At 48.9% G+C, this 18,586-nt stretch overlaps 1 protein-coding gene and 1 long non-coding RNA gene across 5 annotated transcripts in view; one reads left to right on the forward strand and one right to left on the reverse strand.

Annotated features, from left to right (window-relative positions):
* LOC311580100 overlaps window positions 1-6,016 on the reverse strand; it is a 7,646-nt gene extending 1,630 nt beyond the window's left edge. The window contains exons 1-2 of the long non-coding RNA XR_014773361.1: window positions 5,683-6,016; window positions 2,976-3,087 (exon numbers count right to left, since the gene is read on the reverse strand). This is a non-coding gene — a long non-coding RNA (uncharacterized lncRNA). The remainder of the gene's footprint in view (window positions 1-2,975; window positions 3,088-5,682) is intronic.
* UROS (uroporphyrinogen III synthase) overlaps window positions 1-17,049 on the forward strand; it is a 21,479-nt gene extending 4,430 nt beyond the window's left edge. For all 4 annotated transcript variants that reach the window (XM_084751319.1, XM_084751318.1, XM_084751317.1 and 1 more), the window contains exons 2-10: window positions 3,632-3,721; window positions 3,938-4,021; window positions 4,965-5,061; window positions 6,647-6,721; window positions 7,882-7,956; window positions 12,466-12,546; window positions 12,972-13,057; window positions 13,930-14,028; window positions 16,312-17,049. In XM_084751319.1, coding sequence (XP_084607445.1) covers window positions 3,659-3,721; window positions 3,938-4,021; window positions 4,965-5,061; window positions 6,647-6,721; window positions 7,882-7,956; window positions 12,466-12,546; window positions 12,972-13,057; window positions 13,930-14,028; window positions 16,312-16,449 — 798 coding nt within the window. In that variant the 5' untranslated portion in view covers window positions 3,632-3,658 and the 3' untranslated portion in view covers window positions 16,450-17,049. The remainder of the gene's footprint in view (window positions 1-3,631; window positions 3,722-3,937; window positions 4,022-4,964; window positions 5,062-6,646; window positions 6,722-7,881; window positions 7,957-12,465; window positions 12,547-12,971; window positions 13,058-13,929; window positions 14,029-16,311) is intronic.
* Window positions 17,050-18,586: the final 1,537 nt, after the last annotated feature.

Below are 18,586 nucleotides of genomic sequence, written 5' to 3' on the forward strand. Positions count from 1 at the left end.
GGCATTGGCTGTGAACAATAGGGTAGAACAATGGCATAATGACATGGGAACATTGGTGCACAGAAGGCAGTCTGCCAGAAGCGCTTTAAGCACTTGCTGCTTCTGGATTCCGGGTTGGGGTAGTCCAGAAATTTAGAGGTAAATTGGAGCTGATAGCCTTTCAGTCATTGGCTTTTTTTTTGAAGGCTTCTTTCCTAGCAGCATTTGTTCACACTGTAGAAAAACACTTTAAATTTACCCCGCATCTTTCGAACTGGGGAAATGATTGAAATTCCTTAAAGAGACAGGAAAGTAACTCCTGGGAGTAAGGCCATTCACTGGGTCAAAGAAATCCAGAGCCCTCCTTGACCTTTCTGCTTGAGCCCTAGCTGTTCTTTCCCAGAGACATTCTGGATTCCCTGCTCCTGATGCTTGAACATTTCTCTTTCCTGTTCAATTCAGGTAGGAGTCAGGGGTCAACTCCAAAGCCTGGTGCTTGCATAATATTGTCTATTCCTCTGGCCCCTGCTATTGTCATTCAAATTTCAATTAAGAAGCCGGGCGTGGTGGTGCACGCCTTTAATCCCAGCACTCCGGAGGCAGAGGCAGGTGGATCCCTATGAGTTCGAGGCCAGCCTGGTCTACAAAGTGAGTCCAGGACAGCCAGGGATACGCACAGAGAAACCCTGTCTCGAAAAACCAAAGAACGAAAACCAAAAAACAAATTTCAATTAAGATGTCGCCTCCCTGGTACCTGGAGAGGTAACTCTTACAGTTGGCAGAACCCTAGTTAATATCTCATCACTTTACAGCACTTGTTAGTACCTGAAATTATCATGCAGCCTCAAGTAAACCCTGTAGACTTGACTCTCATGAGGAAGCCTTGAGGTCCAGGAGATGTGGGTTCACTGCCTGACAAATGAGAGATTGACTTTATTTTTTTTTTTAAAGCATTACTAAAATGTCCTCTGTAGATTTGGAGTCCTGTATCCTAGAGCCTGGGACCACGACAGGGACACAAACATGTTGGAAAGCACAGCAAAGCCACAGGACTACCTGTTTTCCACAGCATCGTATTTCAACTTTTTAATCCCAACTCTTGTTGCTTGCATTGTGGGCCCCAGAAAAATTCACGCTTCAGCAGAAAATGCTGTTTTGCTCGCCACTAAATGGTCTAACCTCAGAAACCATGAGCCTGCATGACCACTTGCTCTAAGTGGTTCTCTTCTGTCCTCGAGCTCCAGCTATGGAAAAGCAATCAACAGCTAGTTTCCTCCTGCTTACCACTGGTAACCCAAGTGCTGCTAAGAAGGTACTTAGAGATACGACCAGTCCACCACTGATGGACTTTTAGGAAGGGAGATCACCCTGGATAATTTTGGGGAGCCTGACTCAATCAGTCCACAGGCCTCTCTAGGACGGTGCCACCTGCATTTGGAGGAGGTCTTCCCCCTTTAATCCTCTCTGGAAACACCCTCACAGAGACACCACAGGGTGTGTTTCACAAATCTCTTGAGTTTTGTCTTGGTTTGGTTTTTTTTTTTTTTTTTCTCGAGACAGGGTTTCTCTGTGGAGCCTTGGCCGTCCTGGACTCACTTTGTAGACCAGGCTGGCCTTGAACTCACAGCGATCCGCCTGCCTCTGCCTCCCGAGTGCTGGGATTAAAGGCGTGCGCCACCACGCCCAGCAGTTGAGCTCTTTTTACTCCAATCAAGACTTGATTTATTGAGGCATAGTAATACATAGTAATACATGTAATCCTGGCACTTTGGAGGCTGATGCAGGAGGATTACCTTAAATTCAAGGCCAACCTGGGCTACATAGTTCTAGCCAGCCTGAGTTATACCACAGTGGGGTATCTTATCTCCAAAACCAAAGCAAAGCACAGAGTCAAATAAAAAATTAAGATGTATTATCATAAGCTTGGAAAACTGAAATGACACAAAGATGTGTGGTATGACCACCACAGAGGAGTAGGGTACTAACTTCTGGGTGAGACATTTTAAGTTTAGGAAGCGATAGGAACCATACTATTTGTTCATTTGTTCTCTCTCTTTCTCCCTCCCCCCAACCCCCCTTCCCCCCCCTACACACACACACACACACACACACACACACACACACACACACACACACACTCATTTCTCTGACACCTGAACAGCAGCAATCACTAGAGCATCCCTTCATGGTTCTTTAGCTAGGTTCGGTTACTTAGCTGTAAAGCCACCACTTTGAGCCAGATTCCATAGATTCTCTTGGTGGCTCACAACCAGATTGATGATGTGTTTATTGTAAGACTATTGGGTGGTGTTTTTAAATGTCTCTCATATAACCAGGAAAGTAATGCTCATAACAGTATTGGATAATCAGCAATTGGAAAAGAAGAAAAACCATACAAATGCCTACTCAGAAATAAGTACTATTAATATTTTGGTGTGTATTCTCTCATATATTTGAACATAAAACCAAACCATGTATCTAACTGTTCATGTATGCTTTACTTAACATATTTGATTAGATAACCCATATAATTAGATTATTTGTCAATATTTTAATGATTTTTGTTTGTTTTGTTTTTCGAGACAGAGTTTTTCTGTGTAATAGCTCTGACTATCCTGGAACTCACTCTGTAGACCAAGCTGGCCTCAAACTCACAGAGATCCACCTGCCTCTGCCTCTGCTGGGATTAAAGGTGCATGCCATCATGCCCTGCTCTTAAATGCTTTTTTAAAAAACTTGCATCAGGAGCCACATAGTGGCTAATGCCTGTAATCCCAGCACTCAGGAGGCAGAGGCAGGTGGATCTCTGTGAGTTCGAGACCAGCCTGATCTACAAAGCGAGTAGAGGACAGCCAGGGCTACAAGAGAAACCCTCTGTCAGAAAGAGGGAGGGTGGGAGATGACCAAGAAGGTTGTTTGTTTGCTTTGAGACAGGGTTTCACTATGCATCCCTTAGGGGCCTGAAATTTAGACCCAGGTAGCCCGAGCTCACATACCTGTGCCTCTCAAGTGCTGGGATTAAAGGTGTACGCCATCACATCCAGCCTGGAATAAAATTTTTTGTGCCAGTCTTTGTATGTGGTTTTGATTGTTGTCTTGAGTTTATTCCTACAAGTAAAATTACAGGAAGAAAGGGTGTGAATTATGTAAGTCTTTATGGATATTTATGTACAGTCTTGATGAATTGTTTCCAGGTTGGTAGATCACCTCAGGAAACCTGGTAACATTTAATAAACATAGCTTGAGAAGTAGAAAAGTCAATATTACTATTTCCTAAATGGCTTCTAAGCAGCTTAATCTCTTTATTTTGAAAAGGAAATACCTATTTACTTGTTCCCTTACTCAGCTATGTATTTACCTCCTTAAAATTATTTGCTGCTGATATGACACAGAACACACCCTGACTCTGGCTAGCCACAGTCCGCCTGGGACACTTGAGTTCACTAATGGCTCTCACTAGCCTTTCCAGGCAGTATCAGCAGCTAACATGCTCCCCTTTGCCCTTATCAGTGACAGGGGTCTTGAGAAAGACCAGCCCTTTTAGCTCGTCACAGGTGATTGATTGCCTCATTCGTGTCCTCTATCCCTTCCAGCACTGCCTGGGAACTGTCTTTGAGATCTAATTAAGATCACTTTCCTTGTTCTGTCCCAGTGTCTTGCGTAAGGGCTGCCAGGCACAATGAAGGTTCTCCTACTGAAAGATGCCAAGGATGAGGACGGTGGCCAGGATCCATATATCCAGGTGAGTGGCTGAGGCGTATTCCTTGGCCTCAACTAGAACTTCCTTGCTATTGGAGATTGGGATGGGGATGCTAAGGCTCAGTGAACTCGGTGCGTAGCTGATGTTCCTGGGCTCCCTTATTTCCAGGTAACAGCCAATGGTTAATGTGATGTCACGACCTTTCTTTATTTTCAAGACAGCGCTAGCCAACCCAGAATGGCATTCTTTCATTTTCAGGAACTGGGATTGTATGGACTGGAAGCTACACTGATTCCTGTTCTGTCGTTTGAGTTTTTGTCTCTTCCCAGTTTGGCAGAAAAGGTAAGAGCCGCACGCTGGGGCTTGCTGTCTGTAGAATCCTTGGCAGCCCAAGTCAGGAGCATGTTCGTCCCATTTTAGCACTAGGCATGGGCACGAGGGGAGTACACAAGGGCAGGAGACTCCCTACCAGCTTCTCTCCCTAAGCATCTGTCTACTGATTCAGGAAGCCATGGCCCTGGAGCTAAGGCCCTGTAGGGCACCAGCATGGCTCTCAGAGGTCACTCCTGGTCTCTGCACAGAAGACCAAGCAGGTGCTTCTGACTTGAGAGTGAGCGCTGCTGTAGACTCAGCCCAGGCACTTAGCCAGGAAGGTAGGAGGCAGGGCTGAATGCGAGCCCAGGGATCTGCCCACCACTTTGCTCTGCTCTACTGCAGGCGTCAGGCCCAGTGAAGTGTTTGAGATTGACAGCAGCCTGAGGGTCTGCAGAGTGTGCACAGTGTGTGCTTAGTCCCCAGTACTGCAAAAAACAAGGGCTCAGTACAGACACCTGGAGTAAAGTTAGGTGTACACAGCAGCTCAGTACCTAGCTCAGAAGTGCTTGGCAAAGTGTTGTATCTAAAGTGCAGCCTTCGGCTGGGTTTACCTCCCTCTAGTCTGGTTGTGCTCTGGATGCAGATCAAGTTTGCCCTCCCGCCTGCACCTTATTCCACTGACCGGTTCCATACTGGGTCAGGTTGCCCCTCTTGCTCTGCTCATTTCTTGGGTTGCAGTTGTCTGTCTCTGACCTAGAAGGAACTTCCCAAGGGAAAGGCTATGACAATGATGGGCCTTACACAAAACCTAGAATGGCTCCAGGCCCAAAGTCAGCACTCAGCAAGTGTCAGGTGGGGAGTTGGCGGGGTAGAAGGACTAGTTGCCACTTCTTTGCAGATGCATTTGGACATCAGGGTCATAGGCCTTGAGAGACTGGGTCTAAGCCAGCCTCTGTTGGTTTTGGTACAGCTCTCTCATCCTGAAGGCTTTGGAGGACTCATTTTCACCAGCCCCAGAGCAGTGGAAGCAGTGAAGCTCTGTTTGGAGAAGGACAATAAAACTGAAGGTGAGGGCAGGTGTGCTAACACATGCCTTTGATCCCAGCACTCGGGGAAACAGAAGCGGGCGGATCTCTGTGAGTTTGAGGCCAGCCTGGTCTCCAAAATGAGTACAGAACAGCCAGGGCTACACAGAGAAACCTTGTCTTGAAAAATCAAAAAACAGGGATGGAGAGATGGCTCAGAGGTTAAGAACACTGATTGCTCTTCCAAAGGTCCTGAGTTCAATTGCCAGCAACCACATGGTGGCTCACAACCATCTATAATGAGATCTGGTGCCCTCTTTTATCATGCAGGCATACATGGAGACAGAATACTGTATACATAATTAACAAAGCTAAGAAAGAAAGAAAGAAAGAATAGAAAGAAAGAAAGAAAGAAAGAAAGAAAGAAAAGCCAACAAACAACAAAGCAAAACAAAACACCCTAACAGTGAGGATGAGTCCACTCTGGATTCCACCAGACCCTTATTTACTGTTTCTTTTCTGAGGCACTGGAGTCCAGAGGCAGCTACATGCCCACCAGAACACAGTGCCTGGGGGTGCTGCCTCATAGGTAGCAGATGTGGCTGAGAGGGTGTTCTCACTTGCCATTTAATTTTTTTATCAAATTAATTATTATTTACTTACTTATTGGGTACATGCCATGATATGTGTGTAGAGATCAGAGGACGGTCCAGGGGAGTTGGTTCTTTCCGTCCACCTCATGGGTCCCAGGGATCAAACTCAGATCATCAGGCTTGAGGGCAAGCACCTGTACTTGCTGAACTAGCCCACTAGCCCTCAATTGCCTTTTAAATGTCCACTCAGGTGTTGTGCCTATTTATTCCTTGGAAAGTAGGGCGAGTGGCACTTTACTTAGTGGACGATGAGGAAATTTAGCAGTGGAAAAATGCTTCATGGCCCTGCCTGGCCCTTTTAAACAAGGCTGTTTCTTTCTCTCCATTACAGCAGTATGTAGTGACTCTGCTCATTGCTGACACCTAGGCTGACTGGCTACTTAGCTGACATAATGGTGTGCCTTTTGTCCTTTAGAGTGAGTGCTAAGTACAGCCTGGAGGTGTGCACAGTACTGTGACCTCACTTTATAGTCACAGTACACAGTCACTTACACAGGCTTGCGGAGTTCTTCCAGTGAGGAAGCGACTGGGAGATGGTTCTGTGGGGCTCTGGAGTCCTGTAGGCCTGGGTTCATGCAGCCATCCTGGCCACGGGGCTCCTAGTTCTCGTTTCCCTCAGTGACTTGGCCATGGTGTAAGCTACATAACAAACCACGTGGTTACTGTCTTCACCAGCTGGAGCATGTCCTGTGTCCACTCTGGGCCAGGTGTTCTGGGCCACAGTTTTTTGATGCACACTGCATAGTCTGAGTCCTGTGGAGGGGCATCCAGGATGTCACAAGGGGCAGAGTGGGCAGTGAGGGGATGGGCGTAGAGATTCCATCACTGCTGCTGTCTCCTTGCTTTAGAGCCTGAGTGCCCAGTTTCCTGCTGAAGTGAAGGCTGGGGACTTAGAATAAAGAGCCAAGCCCCCTTAGTGACATCCCGGGAGCCACTTTGTAGGCATAGCTCATGTGTCATTTCATGTTTTGCAGACTGGGAAAAGTCTCTGAAAGACAGATGGAACGCCAAGTCTGTGTACGTGGTTGGAAATGCCACCGCTTCCCTGGGTAAGGAGTCAGGGGAAGATGATGGTTCGAATCCTAGGCTGGATGGATGAGGTTTCATATTCAGACCATAAACAATCTGAAACCTATGAGCTGCTTATTTCTGGAATTTTCCACTTAGTATTTTCAGGACATAGTTGACCAAGAGTAGCTGAAATACAAGGAAATGAAACTGCAAAATGGGGCAAGGGGGACACACATGCCTTCTGTATTAAGGGCCAGCCTACGGCAAGTCATCCTGTGTGAGTTCAGTTCGTGGGGACTCCAGGCTTCTCCGCTCACTTGTCCTGAGCAGAGTTTACATCTGCATGAGCCGTTCTCCTCAGGCTTGGTACATTTCTGGTAGGCCATGAATAAAATGCTGTTGGTGTTCCTGTTAAAGCTGCCATTGGTGGTAACATAGGTACCAGTTGTTCCTCTGTACAGCAGGGTAGCCATGTGTTCCCTTTCTGGCGAGGGAAAGAGCCTTCATCTGTCTCCTTCTTGTTCTCTTCGAGAAGAGGAGTCTCAGGGTGTGGCGACACACGCCTTTAATCCCACCCAGCACTCGGGAGGCAGAGGCAGGAGGAGCTCTGTGAGTTGGGGGCCAGTCTAGTCTATCTAGAGAGCCCCAGTACTACAGTGAGAGGAAGGCTGGGGCAGCGCCCTCCCTTAACTACCTGTATGCATAGTGCTATGGGTCCTGGCCAGTTGTTGGGAGACCTTCGCTCTCCCCTCTCCACTCCAGTCTGGTCATGTCAGCCCATTCATTACCCCTTTCTGGGTGAAGCTGATCACATCTCCCTGTAATGATGAAATGAGGGCTCTCTAAGGAGATACTTGCAACACTTAGTGGCTTCCAGATGCTAACAGTCTGATAAGAGGTGCCAGCGGTTGGCCTCATTATCACATGAGCCCCAAGACAGTCCCACAGGGCTGGTGGTTTTGGCTCATGTAGATAAGTGGGGTTCAGAGAAGCTAATTAAGACAAAGACCCCCGTCTAGGGCAGGTGTGCCCAGGGCACCCTCCTCTCTGACAGGGTAGCCGTGGTCTCACTACTTGGCTTCTAGAATATACTACTCTGAGTGGAAAAAACAGTGCCTGTACATTTGCATTTAAAAGTAATGCAGGAACAAAAGAGTTTCAGTAACTGTCCAAGGAACTCACCTCTGTCATTTTCTAGTGAATAAAATTGGCCTGGATGCAGAAGGAGCACACAGTGGGAATGCAGAAAAGCTCGCTGAATATATTTGCTCAAGTAAGTGAAGACAGCCCCCATGATCCTCCCCCTCCCCTAACATGCTCCAGGCAAAGGTTGTCTTTGGCCAGCACATGGACCAGCCCTAGGGCAGTTTGAATTTAGATGGTGATTTACCTTAAGCTACTTATAGGGTGCTAGGCTTCTGTGACACCAGAAGATGGAGTGTGTGCCCTCCTCTACATTGAGTCTCCTGTCTTCTTCCCTGTGTGCCTAACCCAGCTGTAGACACGGGTACTTGCAGCTCTGTCAGTGAGGTAAAATCCTCCTGCTCTGTGTCAGCAGAGAAAATCTGGAGGTGCTCTCAGGGTCAGCCAGCTGGTGTCTCCAGTTTTTGCAGGCAGGTCTCTGCCAGTGCTGTCAGACCCTGCAGCTGGTTCAGGAGAACTGGGGGTGGGGGTGGGGGTAGGGGGGATGTAAACCCTGGTGCTTGCCTCTGACTATGTCTGTAGCATGCTGACCCCTCAGAAGGATTGCTTGGGATTCTTCTGGGCTGGGAGAAGGGCAGTATAGAGTGCTAGCTAATAGGGCTTTGGGTTTCCTCAAAGGTAGTTGTGGGAGCTGGGCATCTTCTTTTCCCATAGCATGAAGGACCTTCAGTGGGCCTTTTATGCTTCTCAAATAGTGATGAATAAAACAAAGTATGTTTGTCATAAACTGTGTCTTCTCAAGATGGTACTGGCTTTTGTGATTTGTAAGCTTACACGCTAATGTCTTCTAAGGTGGTTCTTCCCTAAGGCACTCTTACTGCTGGAAGGTTCTTTTTTTTTTTTTGGTTTTTCGAGACAGGGTCTCTCTGTGTAGCCTTGGCTGTCCTGGACTCACTTTGTAGACCAGGCTGGCCTCAAACTCACAGTGATCCACCTGCCTCTGCCTCCCGAGTGCTGGGACCAAAGGCGTGCGCCACCACACCCGGCTTTCTGGAAGGTTCTTTAGCTTTGACGTTTTAGTGTTCCTCTGGAAGCTACTCCTAAAAAGCCCTGAATTTTGGACTGAGGCTTCCTAGATTGTAAACAGGCCCTGGGCAGAGCCACATGCAGATTTCAGCAGGCAGGCAGGGAATGGCAGCGGCGTGTTCCAAGTTGCCAGGTCTCTACTTTGTCATTATGGATCATTATGGAAATAGACATCTATCTTGGGTAGCTTTGACTGTCAACCAGCCTAGAGTGACCTGAGGAGTCTCAATTGAGGAATTTCCCAGATGAGACTGGACTGTGGATACGTCTATGGAAGATTATCTTGATTGATAATTGATAACTGGTGCTCTCGGCAGCACCATTCCTTGGGCAGGTGGTCCTGGGCTGCATAAGCCAGCTGTGCCTGAGCCTATAAGCAAGCCAGCCAGGAGCTTTCCTCTACACTCAATTTCCCACTTCAAGTTCCTGTTCTTACTTTCCTCGGTGATGGACTGAAACCTATCAGCTGAAATAAATAACTTCCCTAAGTCGGTTTTTGTCAGTGTTTATCATAGCCGTGGAAATAAATCTAGAACATCCATTTTCTTTCTTTCTTTTCTTCCTCCTCCTTGTCTTCTTCTTCTTCTTCTTTTTTTTTTTTGTTTGTTTGTTTTGGTTTTTCAAGACAGGTAGCCTCGATTTGTAGACCAGACTGGCCTTGAACTTGAACAAACATCCACCTGCCTCTGCCACTGCCTCTGTCTCCCAAGTGCTGGGATTAAAGGTGTGCACTGCTGCCACCACCCGGCTTCTATTTAAATTTTTTAACTGCTAGAAAAAATGTAAAAATATACATATGAGTAGCACATCAGGTTTTTTTAAAAAAAAAATTCCAAAGCTGGGGGTATAGTTGAGTATCAGAGTATACTTCTGATGCCCTGAGTTCATTCCCAGCACTAAAAAATAAATTACTATTTAACTACTTCTCTGGTTATTAAATGCTCAGCATTGACACTGGAAACCAGTGTTAACAACTGCTCAGTGTGCCAGGAGCCAGTCTCCACAGCCAGCCAGGGAAAGTAAGAACTGTGTCAAGTGACAAATGTGCCACCCAGGATGCTAGTTAGAGCAATCCAGATTCAATAAAATGTAACATTCAGTTCCTCAGGCACACTGGGCACATTTCATAGTTCAGCAGTCACTAATGGCTAGTGACCCTGCGCTGGACAGTGAAGCATTCCTGTCATCACTGGAAGTTCGTCATTAGTGTTATTGCATCTCTGGAGGGGGGACCAAGGCTCCAGGCTGCAAGGTAACAGGGTTAGGATTCAGACTCAGACCTGCAAAGCCACTGATGTGTTTGCCCCGTCACTTTCAGCAAACCTTATTAAACCCTGCTTTGTGTCCACTTGCCTTCAGGGAGCTGCTGGCCAGGCACCACCTAGATTCAGAATGAGGGGACCACACTGTAGTGAGAGTTCTAGGGACCTGACCTTGGTACAGCAGAGCTTTGGGGGGTGGGGTGGGGGTGGGGAGGAGCCTCCAGCTTGCAGGAATCTGAGAGCACCCCTTCTTCTGAGAGGGAGCTCTCGCCACAGAGTGGATTACCAAATCTACATTCTCCTCAGCCCAGTGTTCATTGGCATGAGGAGGCCTGATGGACACCTGAAGCGTGGGCAGAGCGTCTCTTCCCGCTTCCGTACGCTTTGCACACAGTTAGCGTACAGGCACTAGGGTCCTCAGCACAGCACTCCGCAGACTCCTCACTGTCACTCATCGTCTCTGGCAGCCTACAGTCCCCTGCAGGCCTCCTCCTGTTAGAGCAATGGAGAGCAGAGCCCTTGGGCTCCACAAGTCACCATGTGTGTGCGTGTGCGGGCGTGAGTGTGTGTGTGAGTGTGTGTGTGTGTGTGTGTGTGTGTGTGTGTGTGTGTTTGGCTCCACCCATTGCATTGACCTTAGTATGTTGAAAATCAGCCAGCTTTGCTGTTATACTGACATGATCAAGTTGAAGATAAATTCATAGCAATTAAGCTTTTCTTAAAACAAAAATTGCGGGTGGCCTGGAGTCGTAGTAGTGTAGTTTCATTTCATTTTGTTTTGAGGCCAGATCTCAAAACTCTGTGACCCAGCCTGGGCTGGGTCTCCTTGTGAAGACCAGGCTGGTTTTAAACTTGTCATGATCCTCCTACATCTGACTCCTGCATGACAGGATCACAGGCATGTGCCACCATACACAGCTCTTTTTTTTTTTTTTTTTTTTGGGCAGAGAGCTCTCAGGAAACACAGTTCATGAGATGTCGTGTGAACATCCTCAGCATTTCCTTTTTCATGCCCATAGAATATTCTCTTCCTGAGGAGTCAGCTGAGCTGGCTGACTACATGTGTGAGCCCCACATGCCTACACGGCTTCCTGCACCTTCAGCCCACCACACTTACATGGACAGGCATAGGGGAGCTGCCTAGGCTAGAGTTGAGAGCTAAGCGCCTGAAGATGTCTTTGAAAACACGTGCGGAGGAGTGGTACCTGTAGCACTTCACTGAAAAGAGAACTCAGCAGGCACCTGTGATCTGTAGTTAATCATTTCCGATCGGTTGTGCTCTTCTGCGTTGGTGCCAATATTTACAGAGCCGTTCAAGACATCCGCCAGCATGTCACTGTTGCTTGTACTTCAAACACAGCAGCCTGCAGCTATTCCTGTCGCTTAGCTACCACTTCCCAGAGCCAGTGCTAGCTGGGGAGAGTTTGTTTCATTCTTCCTCTGATCTCAGTTGCCGGTGCTGTGTTCAGAGGAATCATCTTGCTATAGGAAATACATGATGTTTGTGCACAACCAACACCCATTAAATGTCTTGATCTGATGTGGAAGAAATGGTTGGTTTTAGTAAAACGTAATTGAAGAAGTTTCTTGCCTCTGACAGCCCCTGAGTTTGGTTGGATGGTTTTGTTGCAGTGTGCTGTTCATGGCCTCAGGTCTCCACAGATGGAGGTGGATGGTGGGCACCATGAGATTCAGGGCTAGTGGAGCAGCCCCCTGTCTTCTGTGCCCTTTGGGCACTTCGTCAAGGGGCTACTGGCATGGCTGGGCAAATCGTAAGCAGGGAACTTGTCTTTGTCGGAGGTGACTACAGAGCCACTCCAAAGTGCCAGCCTTACCATCTCCTGGGCACATACCTGGCTCATCCAGGCCCTCCGGCAGCGCTAGGAACTGTCACCCAGTGCCAACACCAGCCAAGTCCTTACCCATTTTCTCACTTAGTTACATACAAGGCCTGTGCTCCGTGAACCAGGGAGCTACAGAGATCAAGCAGCAAGTAGGACAGTGGTGCCTTGTTTCTGTGGCTTAGTTTTCTAGGCTCTTCCCTCACACTTCAAGGTCAGCATGGTTCAGCAGTTGCCCTTCCTGGTGACAAGTGCTGGAACTGAGATCTTAAAGCAAAGCTGAGCCTAGAGCCCCAGCTTCGCCCCCCCAGGGAGCTGCCCTCCGTGTGCCTCTGTGCTGCAGTGTGTCACCCTTTGGGCTTTTACAAAGCTTACAGTGTTGGTGGTCTGTCCAGCATGACCTCTTGAGAGTCTACAAAGCTCTTCCAATGGCTGCTCGTGTATTCACAGGGCCATCTTCAGCGCTGCCTCTTCTCTTTCCCTGTGGAACCATCAAAGGAGATACTCTTCCCAAAATGCTCAAGGACAAAGGTAAGGACATCCCCAAAGAGGACTGTCCCAAGGCCCAGGAGGCTTACATAACATACACAGGCATACCTGGGGTGCAGTGGGGACTCCTGATGCTAAGCCTCTCTTGAGAGCTGGCCTGAATCTGGCAGCATGACTGGGATTCATGGAGCAGCCAGGGTCAGAGCTGTGTGGACAAACTCACACAAACATGGGAGCCAACGGCACCTGTGAGTACCAAAGAAGGCTGTGGGTCCTGCATCTTCTTTGCTAACTCAGCCTCCCCGACTGTGGATCCAGCCCACAGTGCTCTGCAGACCACATGGGGCTGGGCAGGGCCTGCCCCTAGTCGAGCTTCCCGTCCCCATCAGCTACACACTGCAGAGGGTACAGAGGCCCCACCCCTCCCAGTAAAGTGAAGCCTGTCTCTTGGTTTTGACTGTGCCCAGGGATCCCCATGGAAAGCATGCATGTCTATCAGACAGTTCCACACCCTGGAGTCCAAGGGAACTTGGAGAACTACTATGAAAATCAGGTACGCTGGGTTTCCAGGAAGAGCAAGTGCTGGCAGGGCAGGAGCAAGAAGTGGGGGGTACGAGGTTGCATGTGTTGATTCTCCGTGGGGTTCTGTCACTCCCAGCCATGTGACTGAGCAGATGGCTCTTCTGCAGCTCTGTTTGCATGTCTGGGACATGGGAATAGGTGCATCCAGTGAAAGCTGTATAAGGATTAAAGGGGATAACTCATACAAAGCTGTCTGTGTAACATCTACCACATACAAAGGCCTGAGATACACTGTGGCCTTTTGTTATTGCCTTTGTCCCCCACTGTGTGGGGGCAGGGGCGGAGCCCACTATGGAGTCTGAATTGGGATTGGGAGACCTGAGGCAGGAGAGTGGAGAGCACTTCCTGAATTAATGGCTGCTTCCACCCTTTCCATTCTGAAGTCACATCCCTCCTAGAAGAGCTCTTCTGCATTTTGTGCCTGTTCTGGGGGTACTTTTGGGACAGGCCAAGTGCAGAGAAACCATGCAGGCAGGCTGCTTGTTGCCTGCTCTGCCCCTGATGGGTACAAGTTGACAGAACCAACAAGGAGACTGTTGGTTCCATCAGGGCTGGTTAGCTCCAGGAGCTGGAGGTGTCTCCACTGCTGAGATTGGGCTCCAAGGAGTCTGTGTCTTCTGGCCAAACAGACCAAGGTCCGGCAGAACAACCAATGGCAACTGCCAGCCTGCTTTATAAGCAATCCCTCCAAACTATGCCTTGGTGGGCTGAGAATGGCATCTAGCCAGGGACCATACTGATGCAGAGCGCCCTGGGCTTCTGGGGCTGGAAGGGTTGATGTTGATGAGCCAAGGGATGCTGACTAAAGGCAAAGGCTAGATCTCACCTTCTCCTTTCCCATAGGGAATCCCAGCCAGCATCACATTTTTCAGTCCCTCTGGCCTTAAATACAGCCTCGAGTATATCCAGACGTTATCTGGTGGCAGCTTTGATCAGATTAAGGTATGGTATTCTGTGGACTTCGGCCTTCTGCTCCTCACTATATCCTGAATTTGCACATTGAGCCAGATGCCATAGAGTCCGGGGTGGGGTGGGGGCACTGGTGCCGTGTGTACACTGCTGCTCTCGAGGCTGCTCTCATTCTCACTGCGGGATGACTGCCCCCAAGTTTTTTGTCCTGTATAGCCAACGATCTGGCCGTCCCTGCTTGGCGTTGTCCTTGGTTAGATGACTCACATGAGGCCCTTCTGGCAGGGTTTGCTGTAGGTGTGGGTGCCTTCTCCTCCTGTGTTCCCTGTTGAACATGTTAAATGGTTCTCTAGTCCAGAAAAACCTGACTCTCTGTTCTTACTTAAAGGATTTCCACTCACACTTTCAGGGACTGTATGTATTAGGAATCTTCAATTAACATAACTCCTGTGGCACCTATAACAGAAGTGCCCTTGACCAGACTCCACTGGGACTGACAAGAAGGTACAAAGTGTGGCGTGGAACCCAGGGACAGTAATGTCCCATCTCCACCTGCCAGAGCTCACTTCAGTCAAGTGACTCCACCACTTTGGCTAATCCCAGTTGCATCTCACAGGTGTGTCCCACTGCTTTCCCAGTTTCAAGGTGATATGTTAGGTCCAGGGCAGCTGAAAAGGAAGTCACACAGCTGAAGAGGAAGAATCCAAGAACCCAGGAAGGTGAATGCCAGGCTGTGGGCCGTGGGAATAGACAGTCATGGTCCTGGCAGCTGCCAGGCAGTGCTCGAAGTTCTTGCAGTCATAGCTTCTGCTAGTCTGGTTATAGGGATCAACAGGATGGGGGCATTATCCTCCTGACAGGGAGGACACTAAGCACAGAGAGGTTCCACACCTTGCCAGCGTCACATAGCGCATTACTAGAAGGCCCCCTTCTATGAGGGTTACTAGAGGAGGGAGGTGGCACCTGAGCCCTGCAGTCAGGGCTGAAGAGAAATGGCCCGTGGGTGCTCAGCATGGTCGCTGGCCAAGTGAGCACTAAGTCACAGGGGAAGGGTTAGCAGCACTGCCAATGCTGCTTGTGGATGTCTCTCTGTGGACCTGGCAGAGGAAGCGCCAGGGCAGCTTGCTGATGGGAACATGCCTCAGAGCTCACCTGGGCTAACATGCTGGTTTGCTGTAATAAAAACACACAGGGCTATAACTTTGCTCTCATCCTAAGCAAACCCAAGGTGGAGCCAAATGGACATTTGGAATTTGAACTCAGGATTTCTCTGTCAGTACTGTCTAGACTCACGAGCAGCTGGGCATAGTGAGGTGCCCATCTTAACTCCGCTCCATTCTTCTGTAACCCATGGTTCTTAGCATCCCCCAGTCGCCACAGTGCCTCTGCGTAGACGCTCTGCAGCTGTCAGGGAAGAAAGAGTTTCAGGGCTGACTGTCACAGGAACTGTGGCTCATTCCAGAGCCAGAAAGCCGGTAGAATTAATGGGAGTCGTTCTCCATCCTGGGGCCTGAGTGCCAGCCCATTACTTTTGAGGAGTCCTGAGACCCATGCGCTGGGCAGTTTGACATTCTTGTCACAGCTCTGCCCCAGGTTTGAGTGGCTTCCTCCCTCTGCGGAGTCTTGGTGACACTCAGTGTTTATACAGCCCTATTTAAAACAGGGGTCACAGAAGGTAAAGGGGTGACTTACATACAAATGACACCTGTCACCAAATGTACGGAAGCCTTTGCAGTCGCTTTCTCTCCTGCCTTCTCACAATGACCACATGGCCTGTGGGTGGCTGTCTATGCACCTAGAGGCCACACATCTGTCAGTGAGCAGATACCTGTGCCCAGCACCGACCTAGGGGTTCGCCCTGACCACCTCATGTGGTGGAGCCCAGTGGACAGCCTGGTTACAGATAAGGTGGAGGCAGAGAGAGTGGATCCCAAAGGCCTCTCTCTGCCCTATGCTACTGGGATTTGACTCCTCTATGTGCCCAGGGGATCCATACCTGCCTTGGTGCCTCATGTTCCCCAGCTGATCCTCCCACCCAGAGCCCCTGACACTGAAGCAGAGCTGTGGCATCTGGAGGCCCCTGTGGAAGGTGGTGTCCATCCTGGGCTTCGTCCTTACCACACCCAAGTCCTCCCGATATGTGCACTTGTGCCATGAAGTGATAGTGAGTTCCTGAAAGAAGGTGGTGTGCAGACTCCGAAGGCTTCAAGTTAGGTGGCCCTGTGTTTATGTGAAACACCAGGCAGTGTCCAGATGACGCCTGCGCAGCCCTTGCCATGGTGCTGAGGCCATGTCTCTTCTGTCTCTCCCTTACAGTTTGTAGCCATTGGGCCTAGTACAACTCGTGCTATGACTGCCAGGGGCCTGCCTGTGAGCTGCACAGCAGAGAGCCCCACACCACAAGCCCTGGCTGCAGGCATCAGGAAAGTGCTGCAGCTGGAAGGCTGCTGCTGAGGTCTGTGCTGAGCCAGCTCCCTCCCTGTGCACGGACGGGACAGCCTGTTGCTACCTCTAGGATGGAACTCAGACCCAGAGAAGGGCTCTGGAGAAGCTGCTGCGTCACTGTCCTCCATGGAGTCCAGCTTGGAACCTAGGCTAGGGTCACTGGCCATTGGACCCCAGGAGGAGGAGAGTGTCTTGTGCCTAGAAAGAAGGAAATGAAGGCAACTGCATGGTGACTTGTGCTTGCTGCCCACTTTTTAAAAAAAAAAATATTTCTTTTATGTATATGGGTGTCTTGTCTGCATGTGAATCTGTGCCATGTGCATGCCTAGTGCCTGCAGAGGCAAGGAGAGAGTCAACTGAAGCCAGAGACAGCTGTGAGCCACCATCTGGTACAGGGACCCAAACCTGGGTCCTCTGAAAGAACAGGTGCTCTCCAGCACTGAGCCAGCACTCCGGTCACCCCGAGCATTTGTGGTTCCTGGTGCAAAGCTGTGTTCTGGGGCAACATACATCGTCTCTCTGATGCTGGCCTGGTAAGAATGATAGATTGCTAGATGTGAAGTAGATTTATTCATTATACAAAAAATAAAATAAAAAGACTGAGCCAGGCATGGTAGCACATTTACCATCCCAGCATTGGAGGGAATGGAGACAACAGCCATGAATTTAAGGTCAGCCAGGACTGTAGGTATAGTGGGACACTTTCAAAACTAAAAAAACAAACAAATCCAAGACTTAAGTTCTGGCTGTTTCTTTTTCTTTTCTTTTCTCTTTTTCTTTCTTTCTTTTCTTCTCTTTGTGTGTGTGTAATTATGCTTTAAATACAGAGTTTTTATCTTGTTCTGAAATATAACTACAGTATATCCATCAAGCTAGCTGCTTCTGGAATGAGTGTGTGTGTGTGTGTGTGTGTGTGTGTGTGTGTGTGTGTGTGTGTGTATTAGAAATGTAGTACACTGCAGAAAGGCTCTGAAAAATCTGTCCTGACTTTTATTTCTACGAGGCAGTCCTGGACTAGATTTGAGCTGCATTAAGAAAACCTGCACTTGTCTTTTAGCAGCTCGTGGGCTGGTGGTAGGGACTATGGCTGTGTAGTGGTGGAGCTGTCTTCATGGAAGGCACACCATGCCCAGCCTGATGCAGTGAGGTCACACGTGTGACCTTATCCCCAGAGCTCACAGAGATCCACCTGCCTCTGCTTCCTGAGTACTGGGATTAAAGGCGTGCACCACCACACCCAGCTAGATGACCCTTATTCCTAAACATGTTCCTGTCACTGCTGTTGGCCCTGAGGTGACACAGGTAATGGGGGAAGGAATAGCACACATGGAATTCCTGTCAGGCCCACATGAGCTAAACAGCAGTGAGAAGAGCCTCATGCACACATGGGCAGTGGCGCTGTGACAAAGGTTCTGCAGTGACCCTGGCTGCCTTGCATGGCATCTTAGAACTTGTAGACTTTCTGATCGGAAAGTCATATTTATTTACACTGCTGCCTTTCAAATCCACCTCCCCTCCTTTCTCAAAGGAGCCCTTTTCTGGTGCTTCTTGAGGAAAGAGCAAGCATCATGGTCAGTGCTAAGGATGCTGGCAGCATCTTCACATCTAGCCTCAGGCATTCTGAAAACACTGTGCCAGATGTGCAGGAGCCTCAGGGCCATAGCTAGACTTGACTGAGTGCCCCTTTCCAGCAGACACTATCTCAGATTACAGTATCACTCCACCATGCAAAGGACAGGGAGCTTGTGCCCCAGTAGACTGGTGCGCTGAGGTGCAGCAGGAGAGGAGCCCTGTGCACAGGCTGTCAGCAGTGCCAACTGGCCTTAGACCAGCAACATGGCACAGTGAGTAAAGGCCTTGTCATGCAACCCTGGCAACCTAAGTTTGGTTCTTTAAATACTTGAAAGTGACAGAAGTGACCCCACAGAGTTGTCCTCTGACCTTCACATGCATATCAACTCACCAAACATGTACACGTGGACACATACATACCTAGAAATGTTCATTTCTATACTTTTGGCTAAGTCAAAACTATGAAGAACAAACCTTAAATTAATGTACAATAAAAATTTCCATAGAAAACCCTTGTTTGGTGGAATACTGTACCATGGGGGTATGTTTCCTCTCTGAAAGCTCAGGGAATAGA

This window comes from Acomys minous (genome assembly GCF_964271855.1).
Source record: "Acomys minous genome assembly, chromosome: 2".
NCBI classification, from domain to species: domain Eukaryota; kingdom Metazoa; phylum Chordata; class Mammalia; order Rodentia; family Muridae; genus Acomys; species Acomys minous.